The 21,706-nt window shown below is 43.0% G+C and overlaps 1 protein-coding gene across 6 annotated transcripts in view; it reads right to left on the bottom strand.

Annotated features, from left to right (window-relative positions):
- Positions 1–21,706, bottom strand: part of LOC140906580 (tumor protein D52-like) — a 191,626-nt gene that overhangs the window by 117,992 nt on the left and 51,928 nt on the right. For 4 of the 6 annotated variants that reach the window (XM_073330750.1, XM_073330752.1, XM_073330751.1 and 1 more), the window contains 3 exons: positions 19,415–19,456; positions 16,874–16,922; positions 14,606–14,731 (listed from right to left, as the gene is read on the bottom strand). In XM_073330750.1, coding sequence (XP_073186851.1) covers positions 14,615–14,731; positions 16,874–16,922; positions 19,415–19,456 — 208 coding nt within the window. In that variant the 3' untranslated portion in view covers positions 14,606–14,614. Of the gene's footprint in view, positions 1–14,605; positions 14,732–16,873; positions 16,923–19,414; positions 19,457–21,706 lie in introns of those variants that run through there. The other 2 variants (XM_073330749.1, XM_073330753.1) reach the window with 2 other exon arrangements.

Genomic DNA, 21,706 nt, shown 5'->3' with positions numbered 1-21,706 from the left:
AAGAGTAGGGACTCATGTCTATAATTTCCTTCTTTTGAAAATATTAAGAAAGTCATAGTCCCCAATTGACAAGACGCACCTACATGAAAAGGAGTTATAATTTCATATCTATTATTTTCATGTAATCCTTTTTAGAAAACAATAACAAATAATTATACTTTGAAAATAAACAGTACAATTTACCTCTGAACAAGCCTAAAGTATAATTGCTAGACCTTATCTAAACACAGTATGCTCTCACCACAGCTGCTCCTGTGTCCCAGTTTTATGTAACCCTAGTGTGAGGCAAATCAGTTATCATTTGAATGTAGTAGAAAGTAGTGACATCACTTTGTTTACATGCTGTATTGCTACCACAACTACAAGGGGCTAACCCACAAACGCCATAACCTTATAAGATCTTATTGTGATTTGTCAGCTCAAACAAATATCCCTGTTTCCTGTAAAAAGTAGGAGCTCTCTCACTATCTTCCCATCTAAGTTAGACTAAGAAGGGAGAAACTGCACCACAAAAGGCTCCAAATGATGACGTACTTTCTGGACTGCAGCCGAAACACATGGTTTGCTGGCCTCCATTAAACAAAGTGTTCATTTACCAATTTTAATGTCCACCTCAACATTTATTTCGAAATTAATGTGCTCATAATAAGGGATTAACAAACATATGCAAAGTTTTTTTCTTAAAGTTAAACAACATATGTAATTTAATACAAATGTAATCATTATTAGAAATGTTGTCTGTGTTTTTCCATCAAAAATTCATTTATAGAGGAAGAAAAGTTAGATCATCACAATAATATCACCACAGATCCAGAGGAGGGAACTTCAAATGGATGTAGAAAACCTTCACATTCAGGGAAAATAGACCAGTAGACCTTTTGTGCAGAAGAAGATACAGAAACTGCAAAATAATTTACAGGTCAAGAAGGTTTAGATAAAAAACAGTTATCACAGCATAATTTTAGATGGAAAAACACATACACAATTGAAATGTTAATATAAATATGCAATGACATGGAGAACAGAAGATGAGATCTACGTGTTAAGCATTGTGCCTCAGCCAAGCAAGTGAGATGCAATGTTAATCAAAAGAACTATTCAATACACAGGTATGATAAAACGTATGTACATTCATAAATAAGAAAAAATCAAAATAAAAGTGAAGATTAAGGGTGAGATTTTCAACACTGCCTAAGGGACTTGTGATCTTAAGTCACTTAGGCACTTTTATAAATCTCAAACTTAGTTATTCACAATTACAACATTTCCCAATTGTAGTATGTTTTAAAACTGACCTGAGAGAAAATCCCCCAAATGTACAGTACTTTTTCCATTAGGTCTTAAAAGAACTGATGCCCTCTGCTGTAATAAAACTAAAGTTAGCCTAACTCCACAAAGGAGGATTCTTTGCTCAGTTACCTCCACCTTGTGGTTATAAGTGAGATATTGAGGGTTATGAGTCTGGGTCATTGTTGGTTTTATTTCGTTTTGGTTTGGTTTTGTGTTTTTGCTTCCAACAACTCACATTCCATTAAATTTAAGGAGCGGAGACTAGGTTTACAGACATAAATTCTTTACTAAATAGTTTTAAAATAAACATTTGAGATGTTCTAAGATTTTGCCTAAATGTAAAATGTGAACCTGGTATCTCTTTTTCTATTAGTATTAAGGAAACAACAGGAGCAAACAGAACCTAATACTGTGCCAATGCACTCTTTTTCTAAACAACTAAAAAGAGGTCATAGTAATAATCATTTTCACTTAAAGATACTGAGCTACAAAATTTAGGTTATTCACTCTATTAACAAAACATTTTACCCTTTATTTAGTCTATCGCACAGCAAAAGACTTCATTTAATGTAACTTAAGGTTACTCTGTTCTACTTTAACATTTTTCTCAACCACTGAAAAGCTAGCAAATAAATAACATTCAGTTAAGAGCAACAACCACATTTTGTTTCTCTACCAACATCTACATAAAACTCATCAACTCTTACCTAATAGGCAGGCCTTCATAAACTACTACCCAACCTTAAATCTGATATGCATACAAGGACATATGTTAAAAGTATTTTCTTTTTAAGATTTTGTTGAATAGATTTCATAGGTGGGAAAAGAACAACTTCTAATGTACCTGTTCTTCTTGTAGGTGTATCAAAGTTAAGACTGCATGGTAGTTTTTAAAGCTTTGGCTGTCAACCATGTGTTGTGTAAAAAGGACAGTAATAGATAAAATTGTTGTTTTATATTGGTGTAAGTAGAGAAACAAGTGTGGCTGTTGACCTTAACATTGTATTTGCTAGCTTTTCAGCAAAATGTTATTAGAGTAGAACTGAGCAACCATAACTAACTTTAAATGAAAACTTTTATTTGTTAATTTCCCTAGATTTTAAAAAAATGTGCAAATTGGAAATCAAAAATAAAAATAAAATAATACAGAGCTTTACAAAGAATAATACCAATATAGTGAAGCACACAGAAGCTGCAGGGAATGCTTGACTATGGAGAAATGTCAACATTAAAATGCAGAGCTTGCAGCTTGGTGACTCTTGCTGTCGTGTGAAAAAATTGGAAAACTACCTAGCAAAGAATGTAATAATTAGTGTATGTGATGCTTTTTCAATTGGCTTTGCTGAAGTACATGTCGAGTAAATAGGGAAACTGGAATTTGTCTACTTTTCTACTGTGCACAGACATAGATTATCTGTTTAGGCAATATCACTGTCATATTGTTAATGCAGTGCTTTCAAACTGGCAAAGCTCAAATCAGTTATGAAAATTAAAACGTATTTTCTCCGAAATTCCAAAATGGAAAAATATAAGAGTGGTGATCTACAATAATCCTTCCCAGAAACTTAGTGTAGAATCTCCGTATGCACTCTTTGCAAAAGGGTTCCAAAAAAGCATGACACTAGGGACCCAATTTAAAAAACATTTATTTTTATCTCAAATATTTTGAAGTACCTTCATTCCCCCACAAATTCCTACCATACAAGAATTTTAAAAGCTTTCTTCTTTCTTACACTGTATTTTGTTGATTTCTTCCCCTTCCCCCACCTCCCAGAGGTGAAATATTTAGCAGATACTCCAATTCTTTTGCCCAGTTAAGGTTGTGTCAGAGAATTGTGGTTAAGTGTGGCTTCGCTACCATTCCTCCATAAAATTGTAAAACTACCCATAAACTTCACACCCTCTCATAGACAGTTCCCTGCAGGCGAGGATATGCCTGGTCCTTACATGGCTACATAGTGGAGATGGGGAATAAACATCTTCCTCTTTGTGCTGCCCACCTAAGGTAGTGGTCCCCAAACTGTGGGGTGCGACCCACAGGGAGGCACAGAGGAACGTTCGGGCAGGGAGGTGCATAGTGGGGCCCAGGCCAGCCCCAATGGGAGTGTCACCCAACCACAGCTCTGCCCCCAGCCACAGTTCCACCCCATCCCCTACTCTGTCCTCAGCCCAGCTCTGACCCCAGATGCAGCCCCACTCCACGCCCAGCCCAGCTCTGGCCCCAGTCACAGCCCAGCTCCAGCCCCCTCCTCCAACATCCCCCATTCTGCCCCCGGTTCCATTTGCAGCCCAAGTTTTAGCACCACACGAGTAAGTACAGTGCCAGTATGACCGCAACAACATGAGTGTTATTTCACGGAGTGGCTGCTCTCACTCAAGGTACGAGAACTCAAGAGAAGTAACTTGAGTGTAGAGAACTTGAGATAACCGTAGTGAAGAAATACCCTGATCCAAACTGGCTTCTGTACATAGGAGAACCAACCCATCCTTGAACCAGCTCCCAAACATTTATGTAATTAATGGCCAGGGCCCACACATTCCCAACAGTCAGAAGGCTCGGGGATGGAAGAGGAGAGAGGAAAAGCTCCTTCCCTTCCAGGATTCAGGGGGGGAGTCACGTGGTTTCAGGTATATCAGACACCTGCAAGTCATAGGCTGATATGCAAGATGGCGCCCCTGGGCAGATAGCTCCCCAGCATCCATCTTCCCCTTCCCAGCAGTTCAGAGTGGGGTGAGGCTGAGTTTCTCATTAGGGCACTGCCTGTGAATTTTACTGGTGAGGGCTCTGCCATCTTTCATACTGGTCACTGGTAAACATTTCTAACGGGTGTCTCTACCCCTTCCACGGACATGGTCCAGCTCCCTCTGCAGTGGCTTCTGGTAGCACTGACACTAAACCGAAGGAGATCTTGCACTCAAGCACAAGGACTCTCACCGTGCCTGGTTCCTGCTGAGGTCCAAAGGGGAGGGAGATGCCTGAAGTGCCCTGTTTCTGCCTATGCCCTGGACACAACCTGGCCCACACAGAGATATATATTTGGTCAGTTATATTAATAAGCTTTTATAGCTGTGTGACACTGTATAAAAAGGAAGGTGACCATTACTATATTACTATTATCACCAGTATTGCACAATCACAATAAATTTGTACAAAGTATGTCTTGTAAGGTATCATTGGAAAAGTTATAATCTGCTAAGTATTATTATCCTGTTCAAATGTGTATACCACCATTGTGTATGAAGTTATGAAATTGTTCTGTGCGCTTGTTACTAAACAGGTTTCAGAGTAACAGCCGTGTTAGTCTGTATTCGCAAAAAGAAAAGGAGGACTTGTGGCACCTTAGAGACTAACCAATTTATTTGAGCATAAGCTTTCATGAGCTACAGCGGATGTACACTTCATGTCCTCGGCCCAGCTCTGACACCAGATGCAGCCTCACTCCACTCCCAGCCCAGCTCTGGCCCCAGTTGCAGCCCAGATCCAGCCCCTCCTCCACCTCTAGCCCCACCTCCTCAAATAAATTGGTTAGTCTCTAAGGTGCCACAAGTCCTCCTTTTCTGGTTAATAAACATGTTGTGTTACTGGATAACACCCACCCGAACCATTTACATCAAGACTAGCCAGCCACATGTTGCTGGGCCATTAAGGAGAATCAACTGTTCCCGTGGGCTCCTCCCAAGGACGTCTCAGAGAGCATATGGACAATGGAGGGCCAGTGACTCAACAGGAGTCTGGCCAGTGACTCAGCAGTAGAACATGTGATCAAGACTCCATGGTTTGAGCCAGTATTTTTTCCATGCACATAAACTGGGGGTATAACTTGGAGACTGACACATCTCCTTGCCTCTTTCCTGCTCATCTCTGGACTGCGATTTCTAAAAAAGGGAGCTTTGAATAATGGACTGAGGACCCCAATATTTAGGATGAACCAGAGAGCCTTATTACAAGCTATCAGATTTAACATCACTGTTATTAGCCTGATCTAAAGATTCTGAAATCAACTGTAATTTATAATTCAGCTTAACCATTTAATAACTCTCCTCTCTCTTTTTATATTAATAAACTGTTAGTTTTTAGTTTGCTAGAGGATTGGCTACCAGCATGGCTTTTGGGTAAGATCTGAAGTATACTCTGGCCTGGGATGAGTGCCTGTTCTCTGGAACTGAAGAACCCAATATAGGTGTGATTTCTGGTTTTAATAATCCTTTATCACTGAAGTCTGGTTTGTTTGGGTGATACATGAGGAGCTAGAGGGCCTGAGAGGGATTGTCTGTGGTTTCACAATAACTAGTACAATATTTTTGAAGCACACATTTGTTACTGGCTTGGTGAAATCTTATGATAGAGTAAACCTCCCATATGGGGTACACGCCCTGTATTTTGGCAGTCTGACCTGAGATTGGCATTCTTCGCTGTGTCCCATACCAAGCAGCGAGACAAGCTGATGTACTCAGTATAGAATTCAGATATTTTCTATTGCTTAGTTTTATTACAGACACAACTTGTAACTGATCTGGGCCCCTGTGAAGTCAATGAAATTTTGTTACTAACTGCACTGGAAGCAATTCTAGCCCATGGCAAATATCTTACTGATAGATTAGGTCTATTCTGATGATATTCAGTTTACAGAGGCAAAACATTTCTGTTATACATTATCGAATATCTGACTGCATATAATGAATCATGTTCCATATATTGCAATTATATATGTGTAATGGAGACACTTGCCATAACTCTATAGCTAAGGTTGCATTCTGAAATCGATTTAAAATGTGGCGTCAATTTCTGGATTGGTTTGTTTCACAGGTAGCTGGTCTTCCTTCCAGTGTGACATTTCCACAGTGTTGTTATCTTTTATGCCCTTTGATTTTTCTACGTAAACTTTGTTTCGTTTTGTGTAATACATTTTTAAAAGAGTGTTTGAAGTTGAGCTCCTGCAGGGTTTCTAACCTTTTGTTATCAATGTGTATTTATAAAAACAAGATTATGTATCAACACAACAACAGGTGAAGAGGTGACTCTTGCATAGATCTACTACAGTAGGTAGGTTTTGAAAATAAATATCTAGGATTAAATGTGATTTTTTTGCCTGTTTGTAAGTTTACCTGTTTGCAGAATTGGTGCATCAAATCTTCAGGGGAATTCACCCTCTTTCAAAAATGGCTGCCACATCCCATTATTCTTAGAGGCCCTGAGGCCACAGTCTGCCTTCAATTAATGAGGATACTCTTTCCCAAAAGCCTGTGTAAGCGGAAGGCTTTTTATAGCATGGGCTATTTTTGCAGAGGGCAACGTTAACTTTAATCTTTTCTATACTAGAAAAATTCACCATCTTAACTAGATTGACTTTTAAACCAAGGTATCCAGTTAAAACTGGTGTAAATCCCTAACGGAGACACACTGAACTGGTTTAACCCTTACTTACATATACTAAGTCAATAAAGGGATACAAGCAAGAGTTAAACCCATTTAGATAATCAACATTAGGAATTCACATCAGTTTAGCTAGGGCATAAAAAAAAAAAAATGATATCTAACCACTAGAATTAAGGCTCAGCTTGACATATGAGGTCCCAATCCTAAAATCGGATAGCTGCATCCTAGCAGCACCCACTGAAACCAGCCCACATACGTCTGCTTGCAGAATCAGAACTTAAAAGAACTGCTCCAGTGTTTGTATATCAAACATTGTAGTTAAAAAAATAGGTATGTAAAACTGAAATTCACATTAACAAATTAGACAATTTTAAAAAGCCATACACCTATCAAAAAATGCTTCACCTATTTTTGTTACATATGACATCTTCGATTACTATAATTTAAACCAATAAAAGAAAAAAAATCCCTATTTTCCCCAATATTTTACTTTGTGCATTTAACAACAATCATGTAGAGTTCCATGCTATGCTAATACAAATAATAAATAATCACACTAACAGCCAGTTTCCTGCAACTGTCAGTTCACCCTTTGTTTGCCTGGATCTATTACACAACAACATGGTAGAGAAAAATATTTTACCACATTCACCTATTTAACAATAATTGGCAGGGTACTCAATCGCAGTATATAAAACTACTTGTACTTTTATTTTTATTTTTAAATTGGTTAGATTTCATGTTGATAGAATCCCTTTAAAAAGATACCCATGCAAGCTTCAACTTTTTTTTCCACAGGCATGAAAAGCTCTTACTTTATTACATGTTGGTAGTAGGGTGAACTTGGCCAAGGAGAAACTGACTCTCTGATCTCAGAAGGAAAAACACGTGACTTGAAAGCGGATTTGATTATTCCATTATGAATTTTAATATGATTTTCTCTTACATTAATCTTGTTTTGTTTACTGGTCAAATGAACAGGATCCAGAATTTGCTAAAAGAAAGAAAATCTAAACCTCACATTCTTCCTAAGAACAGAAACCCTGCACCTGTGGTCCAGTGACACACTGACGGTAGGCGGGGGGAAGGGGCCTGCACTTGGGCCCAGGAACACACTGCCAGGGGCAGTGGGGGCTACATGTGGGCGCAGTGACACACCGACAGTGGGGGAAGCTGTGCACCTGGAGACCAGTGACACACAGAAAGCAGGGGGAAAGGGGGAAAGAGGACAGCCCTGCACCTGGGGCCCAGTGACATACCCAAGACAGATGGGGCGGGGGGAGCCCTGCACCTGGGGCCAGCTGTTACCTGTCAGCTCCGCATTCTTGGGGAACCAGAGCATAGTATCGAACCTGTCTGACTCACGAAGGACACCCTCCCAGCCTCTACTTGAACCAAAGCCGATCAGAAGAAAGACTTACAAAAAGCAATGAAAGGGCAGTGGGAGACACACCTAAACACACACACACCTGCGCTCCAACAGGGGTTACAGAATTAAGGACACTCCCCTAGCCTCATTTGCATCAAAGATGGGACAGGGAGGCATCCCCATTAGCAGACAGAATAGAGAACAGAGATTCCAAGGCAAGAACAGCACTGAAGTCTGGGACCAGAAAAGCACTACATGATGGGGGATCTCTGCTCCAGATGTTAATAACCCCACGCCTGCACATACCCAGCTCAGTAGCTGTCAGACCAATTCTAGTAATAAATCCTTTATTGGTATCCAAATTACTGAAGCTGCCTAATTGCATTATGAGCTCCCTTGAAGGTACACCACCCATAGCCAGGAATGAACAGTTCCTATTATCTAGTCGGAACAAAACACCTTTGGTATACTCCCTTGGGCCATCAGTTTACCCATAAACAAATCTAGTGTTCTCCCTTGAACCATTGTTGTTTCTCTAGGAAAACCCCCTACCCATGCTCAAGTAAGTGTTCTGATGGCCGGATCCAACATCTGCATCAGTTCCACTCAGACTTCATCTTCTCCTGACTGATCATGCTGGGGGCTCTGCCTGTCTCCAGCACTCTGGACCCTCAGTTACCACAACAACCACCACCTGGGACCCCCCAATTGATTCAAGCTTCATGGAGTGGTGAGAACCCAGCTCTCGCTCTCTCTAGGCATAGCCTTCTGTGGCAAGTTTAGTTTTCTAAACCTGACTTTCCTAGTCAAATGTAAGTTTGATTTAATATTATAACTGTTTTGTTTGGCTCCCCTGCAGCATCCAAATATCCTATGGGATTTGCACATCAAGTGGGTTACTACCAAAACAATTGTAAGGTGAAAGTGGGGAAAGGGCTGAACCTGGGACATATGAGGGTGGCAGATTGAAAGTGCTGCTCGACCCAGTCCAGCGACATACAAGGGGTCAGCTTGGGAGTGCTGATTAACCCGTTCCCCTCAGACATGCTCTGTTAATGCATGTGTGTGTGTTCATCTGATTCTGAGGCTGGAGGAACCCAGCCCTGGGGAAATTAGATCCTGTAGGATAGCTCCATTGGGAGGGAAGTTGCCAAAGGGAGAAGTAGAGCTCCATAGGAGAACACAAATGACACAGGCAGTACATTGATAGAATTACAGAACTTCCCGCCCCCAAAAGAGTGACCCTAACAAATGAACATACCCCAAAGTAAGGGCAAAACTGGTAACACCAGTGACACACCAACAGCGGGGGTGGGGGGGTGGCAGAAGGAGCCCTGCACCTGCAAACCCTGGTCAGCTGCAGGCTAGCACATGACACGTATCAAGCCGGGGTCACCCTCCCCTGAAGCCCCCCCCCGAAGCTCCACTTCCCCGCTAAAACAGGGTTCACACGCGCCCGCGCTCATCTAAGCAGGGCTTTTCACTCCTGTTGCACTAAATCGTGCTGAGCCCGCAGCAGCGAAGCCCGTCATGCCCCTGCGAACGCGCCAAGCGCCAGCTGCCAGGCCCGCCCCACGCACAGTAGGGGGCGCTGCGTGAGCGCTCCCTCGAGGACTCCCTGCGGCGCACGCACTGGGTAGCGCTACGACTTAGGCCCCGCCCCTCGCTCCGCGTCAGGTGACAACCACTCGCCACTAGCGCCTTCGCCCCTTGTCACGTGATACAGCGCGGCTTCCTCTGCCCCCGCCGTTTAGATCCCTCCGCTTCGTACCGCCCCCTCTTTGCGTTCTCACCTGCCACGGGCCGGCGCCCAAGGCGCTGGTGAGGCCGCTCGGCCGCTTCTCCGGCTCCGGGGGCGAGTCGCAGGTTCCATGGCTGCTGCCCCGCCTGGCCGCACCCAGCAGCTGCCCGGTCCGGCTCCACGAGGCGGCGCGGCTCCAGCTCCGCGTCGCCATTGCGCGTCCGTCGGAGGGGCGGGGCGTGACCTCTGACCCTTCCTGCGCTCGGTCACGCACAGGCGGCGGACTCGCGGGCAACCATAGAGTAGCACGGGGGTATCCGAGAGCGCCGCCTCGCGCGCATGAACTTCGCCGCCATCTTGGTCGGCTCCGGGAGTCGGCGTTCGCCTAAGGGCGGGGGGGGCTTCTGGGGAAGAGAGAAAAGGCGCTGGAGAGGGAACAGCACCTGCTGCTTGGGGCCCACCTCTCCTGAGGGCGGGGGCGGGAAGTTCCCCACCGTCACGTGTCCCGCCTGGGGACAGGGGACAGGAGGCGGGGGCTCCAGCCCGAGGAGCCTGGCTGAAGGGCCCCCCCTTCGCGGGGAGCCCTGTTCGTGCGGAAACGGCCGGTCAGCGTCAGCCTCGCGGGCGCTGTGAGGGCTTCGCTGCCAGGAGCGGCCCGGGGTGGGGGTGGGGCGAAGTGAGAGACTCGCTGCCCCTCGCTCGGGGCGAAGGCCCAGGGCCAGGCCGTCCCCGCAGCCGCGGGGGCCGCTCAGACCGCCGCCAGGCTGGGCTGTCACACCCAGGGCCCCGTTACTGTCTCCGCACAAGGCACCTGCTTCCCTGCAAGTCTCCCTCGCGACAGGCTGAATCTGCCAACAGGCCTGGCAGGCTGGGAACCAGCTGGCAGCGGCTGACAATTGAATCACTGTCAGGACGGCTGCTCACGCCCTTGGGTTTTGGCGAAGAGACTATCTGTACCGCAGTTGGGAAGGAAAGAATAGGCCCGGGCTCGATCAATAGACTTACTTAGGCTAGTGGGCTCCAGGGCACAAGCCACAACTTCAAACTGCTGTCAGAACAGATATTTTTCAGAGCAGGAGCCTGCCTCTGTCAGCTGGGCCTAGGAGGTTTGTTCCTGCTCCCTCTAAAACTGTAGAGAGAGTCCTAAACGACTAGCTGCCACAATAGTACAGTTCAGAGGCTTTGTCAGTGAAGGACCTCCTCAAGTGTGTCAAGGCCTAGACAGCACTGACAAGCCTTCCTGTTTAATTTTTTGACACATTGGCTGTGAAATCCTAGCCTGTGAACCATCAGGGAGACTTGGCCTGCACAAAGAAGGAAGAGATCCCCCTACTCTAAAGCTAAGTTAGACACAAAATGCAAGCTGAAGGCTCAGTCTAGCAGCAGGTGAGTTTAAGAGAAGTCAAGATATCTATGAGAAACAGGAAAAGGACTTTAATAAGTAAATCTTGAGGTGAATGAGTTATGACTACTAGAACTACAAACTAGCTAATCACATGCCCATTTATCACCAGAAGTATGCAATCAGGCAGCAGCAGAGACACCCCCCTCCAAAAAAAATATAATACAGTACTCTTAAATGTAAACTAAAAAAAAACGCAGTATTTTTCTTCTGCATAGTAAAGTTTCAGAGGTGTATTAAGTCAATGTTCAATTGTAAATTTTTGAAAGAATAACCATAATGTTTTGTTTAGATTTAAACATTTCAGCATTGACCTTCATTCCCTGGGTATTTGTAACTCTAAGGTTCTATTGTAATGGGAGTTAGAAAGGAATCAGAAGAGCAGTTTCAGTAAGGAGACATACATAGGGAAGCTTAGGCCAGGAAACATAGGTGCATTCTAGGTACTGATTATCTGTGAAAATGAATCTTGTATAAAAATTAAGTATTTGTAAAATAGCTGTTTTACAAACTCCATCTTTTCAAACAAACTAATAGAGATAGTGTCTAGGGCTAAATACCTAGAAGAGACCAGACTGAGTATCTCTATACCAGTTGTCTGGCTTCTGTAAAGAAAGTAAAGATTGTTATAACTAAGAAAGTTAGATAGCATTATGACAGTAAAGGTATCTAAAAATCCATGAAAAAGTAAAAGCAGCAGTTTAGTACAAAGGTCACTGGACTGGACAGTAAGCATATTGTATTTGATAAGTCTCATTTAGAGACTGGAAAGTGAAAGGAGACACAGGAAATGGGTAAATTTAGTAATAAAGAAGGAAGCAGGTAGTGAAAGTTTAAGAACTGAGTAATGAGTAGCAGTACAGGTAGAATAGGTATAGAGATATCAAGTTAGGAGATCAGCTACTAAATCTAGCAGACAATTACAAACCATTGCATTTATCTTTAGCACAAAGGTCCAGCTTTGCAGATAGGTCCCATTTCCAACAGAAGGTGCCCTGGATACCAAGTGGGCATAAAAACTTCTCTCAAAAGCAGGGAGTAACTATTAATTGGCTTAGGATCTTGACTAGGTTGTGGTTCTAGAAAATTAGATGCCCAGGATGGCTTCAGCCATTTCAAGTCAAGGCTCTGGGAGGAGAAGTCTCAGTTGACAGGATTCAGGTACTGAAGACATCTTCGATGGAGCTGCTAATCGCATTTCACACTAGTGGGAAAACATTCCCTAGATGTGTCAACTGAAACTGCTCCTCTGATTTCTTTCCAATGTTTTAAGTGGAATTTTACTGCCCAAGGGCTAGTCTACGCTGGCACCGTGCCAGCGCTTTAACGTGGCTTGTGTGGTCGTGGCAGAGCACTGGGAGAGAGCACTCCCAGGGCTCTTAAGAAAAAAAACCAAAACACAGACCTCCATAAGGGGGAGAGCTCCCAGCACTGGTGCACTGTCTATACTGGTGCTTTACAGCACTGAAACTTGCTGTGCTCATGCGGGTTTCACCCCTCTGAGCAAGAAAGTTGCAGTGCTGTAAATTGCCAGTGTAGACAAGCCCTAAGGATTCCAAGGTGTATCCGTTCATCTTATCCTACACTGCTAGCTCAGTTTACATTTGGGCAGGATTCAGGTGTTTCATCACATCACCGAAAAGAGGATTAGGCATATGAATATTTCGTATGTGAATTCAGTCCTTTCAAATTGATTTTAAAAAAAGCTTAGGCCTATAGGTAGCTATGACTTTTCCAAAGAGGAGTTTTCATAATGTCTGCATTTACAGCTGTGCTGTTAATGAGAATGGCAATGCTCATGTATAAGATTTTATTAAGCTGCTCACATGTAACTGAGCATATTCACTAGCAGTGAAGTGCTATCAAAGCGCTTGTCAGAAATGCAGTACAATGGTGTCTAAAGAAAATTGTGTAGCAGTTTTGGAATTTGACATGCATAAGACAGATCTTTTGCAGTTAGTTTTTTTAATTGCTTCCAGTTCATTCCAAGCTCAGTGATGAGACATTTGGCATAAGTTACAATTTGATAATGACCAACATGTGCCAGACATGTACATAATACAAGCAACTTCTAAAGTACATAAAGTGGATATAGTCAATATGTAAAGCAACATAGCCCTCTCACAAGGTCTGCTGTAGGCTTTGAAATGGGTAAAGTTTCAAGAGTGGATCTCAATGGTTAAGCAGGAGTGGAGTCTCCAGTGGTGCAAACAGTATTACTAATTTTCAAGCCTCTAACAAAGAGTAGGACTACAAGAGTCTTGAGAGCATGAAAGAGTTTGAGCATCTAGAAGGTCCTCTACCTCCTAGAGCAATGGTTCTTGCCTGCAAATGCTGTGCAAGTTTATTACAGCATGGTGAAAGGTTTTGAAAAACTTCCCATAATGGTCTTGGAATTATTAATCAGTAATGACTTGTTAGAAATATTTTTTGCAGCCATTCAAGGCCAAGTTCATAAAGCCATATTCCTACATTCTAAGCTATACGAATGTGTTCACATTTCATCTCTACTCCATGTTTTATAGTGTAAGATTCAATATTAATACTAGAATAGAAGTTTTAGAATCAGCACCATTGGAGACCATTATTACAAGACTGCCATTTTATCACAGCAGAATAATTCAGGAGTTAAAAGCATCAAGTGAAGAACTCACAATAGTGTACTGGGTAAATAAACTAGCTCAGATACTAGAGCAGCAGCATTAGCCATCTCACTTTCATTTGAAGTACTCTGAGAAACCCACACTTAGGACATTAACTCTAGTCATAGGACCCACAGAGAAGTCAGTAAGTCTGAATGCTAGTTAGGATTATGTCCTTTGCCCCATGTGCACCAAATCCAGTTTAGGACTCCGATTTTGACTACAGTAGATTACTATACACTTGTGGAAACCTGCTATAACTATGTTATTTATCACGTTGAAGCAGAAATCCTTTTTCTGCAGCTTAGAGTAATCTTCCAAGTGTGATGTCCAATTTAGGGAACTGTTGCACTGAAGCCACCAAAGGAGTGAAGTTAGCCTTCAGTTTGGCAGTAAAAGTAGAATGACAATTCTTATAAGTGAAGACAATTGCTAATAATCACAGCATCCAAAAGAAAGTTATTAATCCACATACTATATGTACAGCATAAAGTTCGTCTAAAGTTTTTCAAAACAATATTTTAGAGATTGCCTTTAAAATCAGGGATATATCCTTTAAGTACTTGAAAAGGATTAAAAATGTCCCTTCCCCCCAGAAAGCCAGGCTGATACAATCTACTTTAGTTCCAAAAATATTTTAAACCCATAAACAAGCTATTTTATCAAATTGATATAAAGCTAAGTGCTTAAGTAAAAGCACATCTGGTGGAAACTGACAGTGAAGAACATTACAAATGTGCTTAGAGTTTGCTTGTAGCATCTGGCAGTGGGTAGCAGGACAAAGGCAGGAATCTCACTGGGTCTCCTCCTGTATCTGTTCTGTAATAGTTTCTGTGGCACTAGCATTGGCAGCTGAGTTTAAGACTTCTCCAAAGTCACCTCCAGCAGGCTTGGCTCCTCCAACTTTAGACTAAAATACAGATAGTTTTAGATAAACCCTTCAGAAAGGATAACTGCAAATACAGTTAGATAGCCAGGTATTTTAACAAACAAGTTTTGCAATAAACAATGCCTTAGTGTTAAGATTGGCTCCACAGGATAAATTCCCCCGAACAGTTTTTCCAGGATCAGATTGCCTCTACAATACTTGTGGTAGAAGCAGCACTCAGTGCCACTTGGTGGAAGAAGCTAGGTGGAGATACTCTGAAGGAAATGTTGCAACCCTCCAATCATTGGCTTAACACATGAGTCTCCCTTGGCCTTTAGTACTGCAAAAATACTCCTGACCAGATTGTTGCAACAGCCTATATTCAGATATGCTCTATGAAGATTGTACAACTTCAAGTTGAGACATCCTACAGAGGTTTTGGAACATTTTGAGTTAAAACAAGATTAGCTTTTGTTATGTACCACCTTGGAGGAGCTCCAAGAAACATTCAGCCTCAAGGACGCTTCCTGAAGCTCTGGCGTTTTGGTGCAGCAATTCCACTGCTACACCCCTTCAGATGGTGTGTAACACACTTACCCCACATCACTCCCACATACCTCTACCACCTCCCTTCTAGGGAGATGCATTCCCAGAGTTCATGGAAGGAGAAGTCCCTAAACTCAGATTGCAACAAGCCATTATACAAGATGCTAAAAGGGGAAAGGAGTTCTTTATGTACTTTTCCAGAACCCCAAATTCCTGTACAAGGAGCAGTCTGGTCCATAATATGAAGGCCTTTATATCAAAAAGTTAGTTGAACAGCCACACAATGTTGATCTCTGCTTATTGAGGCCTCAGCATCAACTTCAGCTTCCTTACCTGAAAGTGAAATCTAAGATCATGTACATTTTACAACAGAATTGCACAGCTATATTCCTTACTTTCTGATGGTAACATGTAAGAGTTTGCATACCCAGTGTAAGCTAGAATACAAAGCTTTTCAGCCCTAAAGTTAAAAACAGTATAGATTCTGGATATACAAAGACCAGGTTCTCTATTATGTGTGAAAGGCAGTTTCCTAGACAACCTTTATTGAATGAAGTATCTTAGAACCTCACTGTATTAAAAATGCAGGTTTGTGTTATTGTGGGACTCTAACTTGTCCGGGAAGACATGATTAATGTAAACTTTGAGAAGTTTTACAAGCGTCAAAGAAGACTTTAAAACAATGGGCTAAGACAAGACTGAGCTGTTAATGGAGTAGGTTTCCTAGGAAATATTTGGGAGGAGGGGAATGCAAATATCCACCTCCTGACCTGATCTACTGAAGCTTTGACCTGGGATGGGAATCTTTGTCTACAAATTACCTATTCCCAGGATCAAAGCCCAAATGGCATAAAAGAGCAACTCTATTCATAGTGTACTGGTTCTGCACCAAGCCAGTTATCAACTTGTAACCACTGAAAAACCTCCTGGTGGGGTTTGAAGAGCTGTTCTCTGGCCAGAGTTCTGCTTGGAATTGGGGTGATCTCTAATAAGCCTATTTGCATGTAGGTTTACTATTTTATATATGTTCTCTCACTAATGTTTTTCCCTTAAAAATTGTACTTGCTTAGAAAGCTGTGCGCTAACTTAATTGTGGTCAATTACATTGCTTACCATCAGAGGAGAAAAAAGTAAAAGCAGGCCTGCTTAGCCAATCTGACTTTGCTGGTGAATTTACAACTAAATTGTAAAGCTGTGCAGCGTGGAAATATTTTGGGATCAGGAGGGAGAGAGATGCATGTTTCCGTCCAAAGGTAATGGCAGGGAGTCAGCAAGAGTGACCTTTTTTGGACCATATAGGAGAAATACAGGTGCAACTGCCTTGAACTGAAAACAGCATGATCCAGCCCATTTGTGCCGTTCTGAGCATACAAGCAGACCAGAGAGCAGTCAGTCTTCCCAACTGGGGGTTTTCTGGCATGAAGCCAGTTGGCTAAATCCCTGCATTTCATAGCATTTGTTTACTTGTTTGTCAAGTTACTACATTCAGATTTTCAAAAGTAGCCTAAGAGGCTAGTTGCCCAGCTGCCATTGAATTTTAAGGGAAGAGATTTGAGCACCACATTTTGATTCCTTCGAAAGTCCCAGCTTAAGTCTCCCATTAAACAACTGTTTCCAGAGGCAGCTAGTTAAATTTACCTTTAAGTTTTCAACCTTTTCTTCAAATGACTTGAAAGTAGAAGAATTTCTATGGGGAAAAAAGCCAGTGGTTAGTTTCTTAAAGTGAGAACATGAGCATAATACTAGGTTAGTTTTGGGACAATGCATCCATGTTTCCCTGTCCTATGTTAACATGCTTTTGACAGCCGTTAGATTAATATCTCTTTTGGATAGTAGCTTTTGCACATTTTGTAAACAGTTACTTTAGCCCAGAGATAGGCAACTTGTGGCACACGTGCCAAAGGCAGCACAGGAGCGGATTTTCAGTGGCACTCACACTGCCCGGGTCCTGGCCACCGGTCCGGGGGGCTCTGCATTTTAATTTAATTTTAAATGAAGCTTCTGACACATTTTAAAAACTTTATTTACTTTACATACAACAATAGTTTAGTTATATATTAAAGACATAGGAAGACCTTCTAAAAACATTAGAATGTATTACTGGCATGCAAAACCTTAAATTAGAAATGAAGACTCGGCACACCACTGCTGAAAGGTTGCCGACTGCTGCTTTAGACCTAAACTGTACAGTTGAAGAGCTTCAAATACAACTCATGTATAGAACTTTCAACTGCAAGCCAAGAAGCTCATTTTATTACCACCTTTGAGGCAATCACTCTTTACACTGCTTAACAGCAGAATTAAAAAAACCACGAGAAGTTCTCAGTGAAATTACTTATTGCCTGGAACTCAGTGACAGAGTTACAAAGTTAAGGGGTAAGGTACTGTAGAATGCCAGATTTAACTTGTCATTAGTCACTTTTCATAGACTCTTCAAACAGGCTGATGGTTGTTGGCTTAGAAAAGTTAACTAGTTCAGTAAGACAACGTAGCCACATCCAGTCACTCTAAAGCAGTGGTTTTCAAACTTTTTCTGGCAACCCAGTTGAAGAAAATCATTGATGCCCATGACCCAGCAGAGTTGGGGATGAGGAGTTTGGGGTGTGAGAGGGGGCTCTGGCCTGGGATGAGGGGTTTGGGGTGCAGGAGGCGGCTCCAGGTTTGGGGTGGGGCTCTGAGCTGGGGCAAGGGATTGGGGCACGGGCTTACCTCAGGCAGCTCCCAGTCAGCAGGTGTGCTAAGGCAGGCTTCTTGCATGTCCTGGCACCACAGACTGCGCTGTGCTCTAGAAGCAGCCAGCAGCAGGTCCAGCTCGTAGGTGGAGATGTGCATGCACTCTCACCTGCAGGCACCACCCCGCCCCTCCCACAGCTCCCATTGGCCAGAATCCAGCCAATGGGAGTGTGGAGTCGGTGCTCAGGGTGGGGGCAGCACATAGAGCCCTGTGGCCCCCACTGCCTAGAAGCCGGACCTGCTGCTGGCCGCTTCTGGGGCGCAGCGTAGTGTCAGAACAGGTAGGAACTTGCCTACCGTAGCCAAGCAGCACCAAAGAGACTTAAACAGCTCAGTCAGCAGTGCTTACCAGAGCACTGCACCACAACCCAGTGCCTTACATTCCCTGACCCAGTACTGGGTCACAACCTGCAGTTTGAAAACCACTGCTCTAGTTGTCTATAAAGACAACTCATTATAGTATGTGTGTCTCAAAGTTAAAGATAGATTTACCCTGGAGATAATTTACCCTGTCCTTCTGGAGACCGCCCCTATCAACAGTAATAAGTATTCTCCTCGATCTCTCACAGGTAGAGACTATTAAACTATGAAAAGATAAAACGCAATACGCTAAGATAAAAGCAGTGTTATTTAGTGGTAGCAGCCTAGGTTTGCTTGTCGAGACAAGGGGTGAAATTTTGTCCCCACTGAAGTAAATGGCAAACACTGACTTCAGTAGGGTCAGTAAGTCACCCAAGGATTCTATATCAATTGCCACCAACTTGCAGCGTGACCTTGTGCCTTTTTTGCCAGATGAAGAAATTCTTACTTCTGATGCAGTCAGCCTTAGTGTTTGTAATGTACTCAACCTTATTTAGAAGGTGCAAAACATTAGACGTTTTAGGTTTGGGGTAAGGTCTTAAGTTTTCCCTTGCTCATTGTCCATTTAGGATGCCCCACATTTATCTTTCAGTTACTCTGATATGCATTTATACAGTAGGCATGTGCACCACTCCTTGGTTTGGGAAATGGACACCAACCAATATGAAGTTGTATCTGCATGCCTTTTGATCAAAGCAGGCTTTTTGGGGAAGAGGGAGGCAAGGCAAGCACTTAAAGTCAGCAAGAGAAAAAACTGAGGTCAGAGGCCAAACTACTTACTTTCTTATTAACCTATAGGAGAGTAAGTCTCTTCATTTTAGAAGAGCTGTAGACAGTTCTGAATTTGAAATCATTTGGTAGCATAACATTTCTAAGAAAGTAAAGACTATAACTTTCTGCAAGAACAGTCAGTACATGCTTTATCCTAAGTCAGTACAGTAAATCTGTTCTAAAAACCAAGATGTTTCCATGTATTTAATTCTACATATGTGGGTGGGATGGGGGAAGGAAAGAGGATCAGTTCAATTAGTAAGAGACAACACACATCCAATAGCTGGATTACATACTAAAACGTACATACATTACCTCATAACAGGCATGCTAATTGAATGTTGTATGGAGCGTATACTAAGTGTCAGCATTAAGAAAAGGAGAGAGAGAATTATGATCAATTATGAAAAGCAATTTGCTTAGAAACCCTTTGCATCAGGTTCCATGTAAAGAGACCTCTTCAATTATGGGGAGAAAGATTCTGATACTACAACTGTTTTCCCAAGGGCAGTTTCAAACAAATACATTCATAAAGAACATAACGAGAGCTGTAGCAATACTTCATTAAATATAGGCCAGTTAAAAAAGTACATTCTACATCGTCAACACAATTCCTGTGTCCTTCTTTAATCTACTCATTAAGTTTTCAGACAGTGAGAAACATGCTAAATTTGCAATTCTGGTAGTGTCAAGTGAATGCCTAAAGCTCTATCATTCACATATTCCCTCCCCTTGAATGATGTTTATGTTAAAGGATAAATTCTCTCAGACTATCACTAAATTAATGGGACTCCTGCATATGGAGTAGCAAACTACAAGGCTGAATTTTAGTTCACTAGCACCATTTAGAAACAGCTCAGTTTCAGTCCATTACCTTTCACTAGGATTAGAGTCATAGTAACTCAACAGGCCTAGTTTCAGCTACAGCTGGTTGGGAAGTTGGGAAGTTTCAGCTACAGCTGGTTGGGCCCCTTACTGAATGAGGGAGGCAACCTAGTGACAGAGGATGTGGAAAAAGCTAATGTACTCAATGCTTTTTTTGCCTCTGTTTTCACTAACAAGGTCAGCTCCCAGACTGCTGCGCTGGGCATCACAAAATGGGGAAGAGATGGCCAGCCCTCTGTGGCGATAGAGGTGGTTAGGGACTATTTAGAAAAGCTGGACGTGCACAAGTCCATAGGGCCGGACGAGTTGCATCCGAGAGTGCTGAAGGAATTGGCAGCTGTGATTGCAGAGCCATTGGCCATTATCTTTGAAAACTCGTGGCGAACCGGGGAAGTCCCGGATGACTGGAAAAAGGCTAATGTAGTGCCAATCTTTAAAAAAAGGGAAGAAGGAGGATCCTGGGAACTACAGGCCAGTCAGCCTCACCTCAGTCCCTGGAAAAATCATGGAGCAGGTCCTCAAAGAATCAATCCTGAAGCACTTGCATGAGAGGAAAGTGATCAGGAACAGCCAGCATGGATTCACCAAGGGAAGGTCATGCCTGACTAATCTAATCGCCTTTTATGATGAGATTACTGGTTCTGTGGATGAAGGGAAAGCAGTGGATGTATTGTTTGACTTTAGCAAAGCTTTTGACATGGTCTCCCATAGTATTCTTGTCAGCAAGTTAAGGAAGTATGGGCTGGATGAATGCACTATAAGGTGGGTAGAAAGCTGGCTAAATTGTCGGGCTCAACGGGTAGTGATCAATGGCTCCATGTCTAGTTGGCAGCCGGTATCAAGTGGAGTGCCCCAAGGGTCGGTCCTGGGGCCAGTTTTATTCAATATCTTCATAAATTATCTGGAGGATGGTGTGGATTGCACTCTCAGCAAATTTGCGGATGATACTAAACTGGGAGGAGTGGTAGATACGCTGGAGGGGAGGGATAGGATACAGAAGGACCTAGACCAATTGGAAGATTGGGCCAAAAGGAATCTGATGAGGTTCAATAAGGATAAGTGCAGGGTCCTGCACTTAGGACGGAAGAACCCAATGCACAGCTACAGACTAGGGACCGAATGGCTAGGCAGCAGTTCTGCGGAAAAGGACCTAGGGGTGACAGTGGACGAGAAGCTGGATATGAGTCAGCAGTGTGCCCTTGTTGCCAAGAAGGCCAATGGCATTTTGGGATGTATAAGTAGGGGCATAGCGAGCAGATCGAGGGACGTGATCGTTCCCCTCTATTCGACATTGGTGAGGCCTCATCTGGAGTACTGTGTCCAGATTTGGGCCCCACACTACAAGAAGGATGTGGATAAATTGGAGAGAGTCCAGCGAAGGGCAACAAAAATGATTAGGGGACTGGAACACATGAGTTATGAGGAGAGGCTGAGGGAGCTGGGATTGTTTAGTCTGCAGAAGAGAAGAATGAGGGGGGATTTGATAGCTGCTTTCAACTACCTGAAAGGGGGTTCCAAAGAGGATGGCTCTAGACTGTTCTCAATGGTAGCAGATGACAGAACGAGGAGTAATGGTCTCAAGTTGCAGTGGGGGAGGTTTAGATTGGATATTAGGAAAAACATTTTCATTAAGAGGGTGGTGAAACACTGGAATGCGTTACCTAGGGAGGTGGTAGAATCTCCTTCCTTAGAGGTTTTTAAGGTCAGGCTTGACAAAGCCCT

The sequence above is a fragment of the Lepidochelys kempii genome, chromosome 2 (genome assembly GCF_965140265.1).
Source record: "Lepidochelys kempii isolate rLepKem1 chromosome 2, rLepKem1.hap2, whole genome shotgun sequence".
Taxonomy (NCBI): domain Eukaryota; kingdom Metazoa; phylum Chordata; order Testudines; family Cheloniidae; genus Lepidochelys; species Lepidochelys kempii.
The sequence above is the reverse complement of the archived record's forward strand: the minus strand, read 5'-3'. Positions and strand labels throughout refer to the sequence as shown.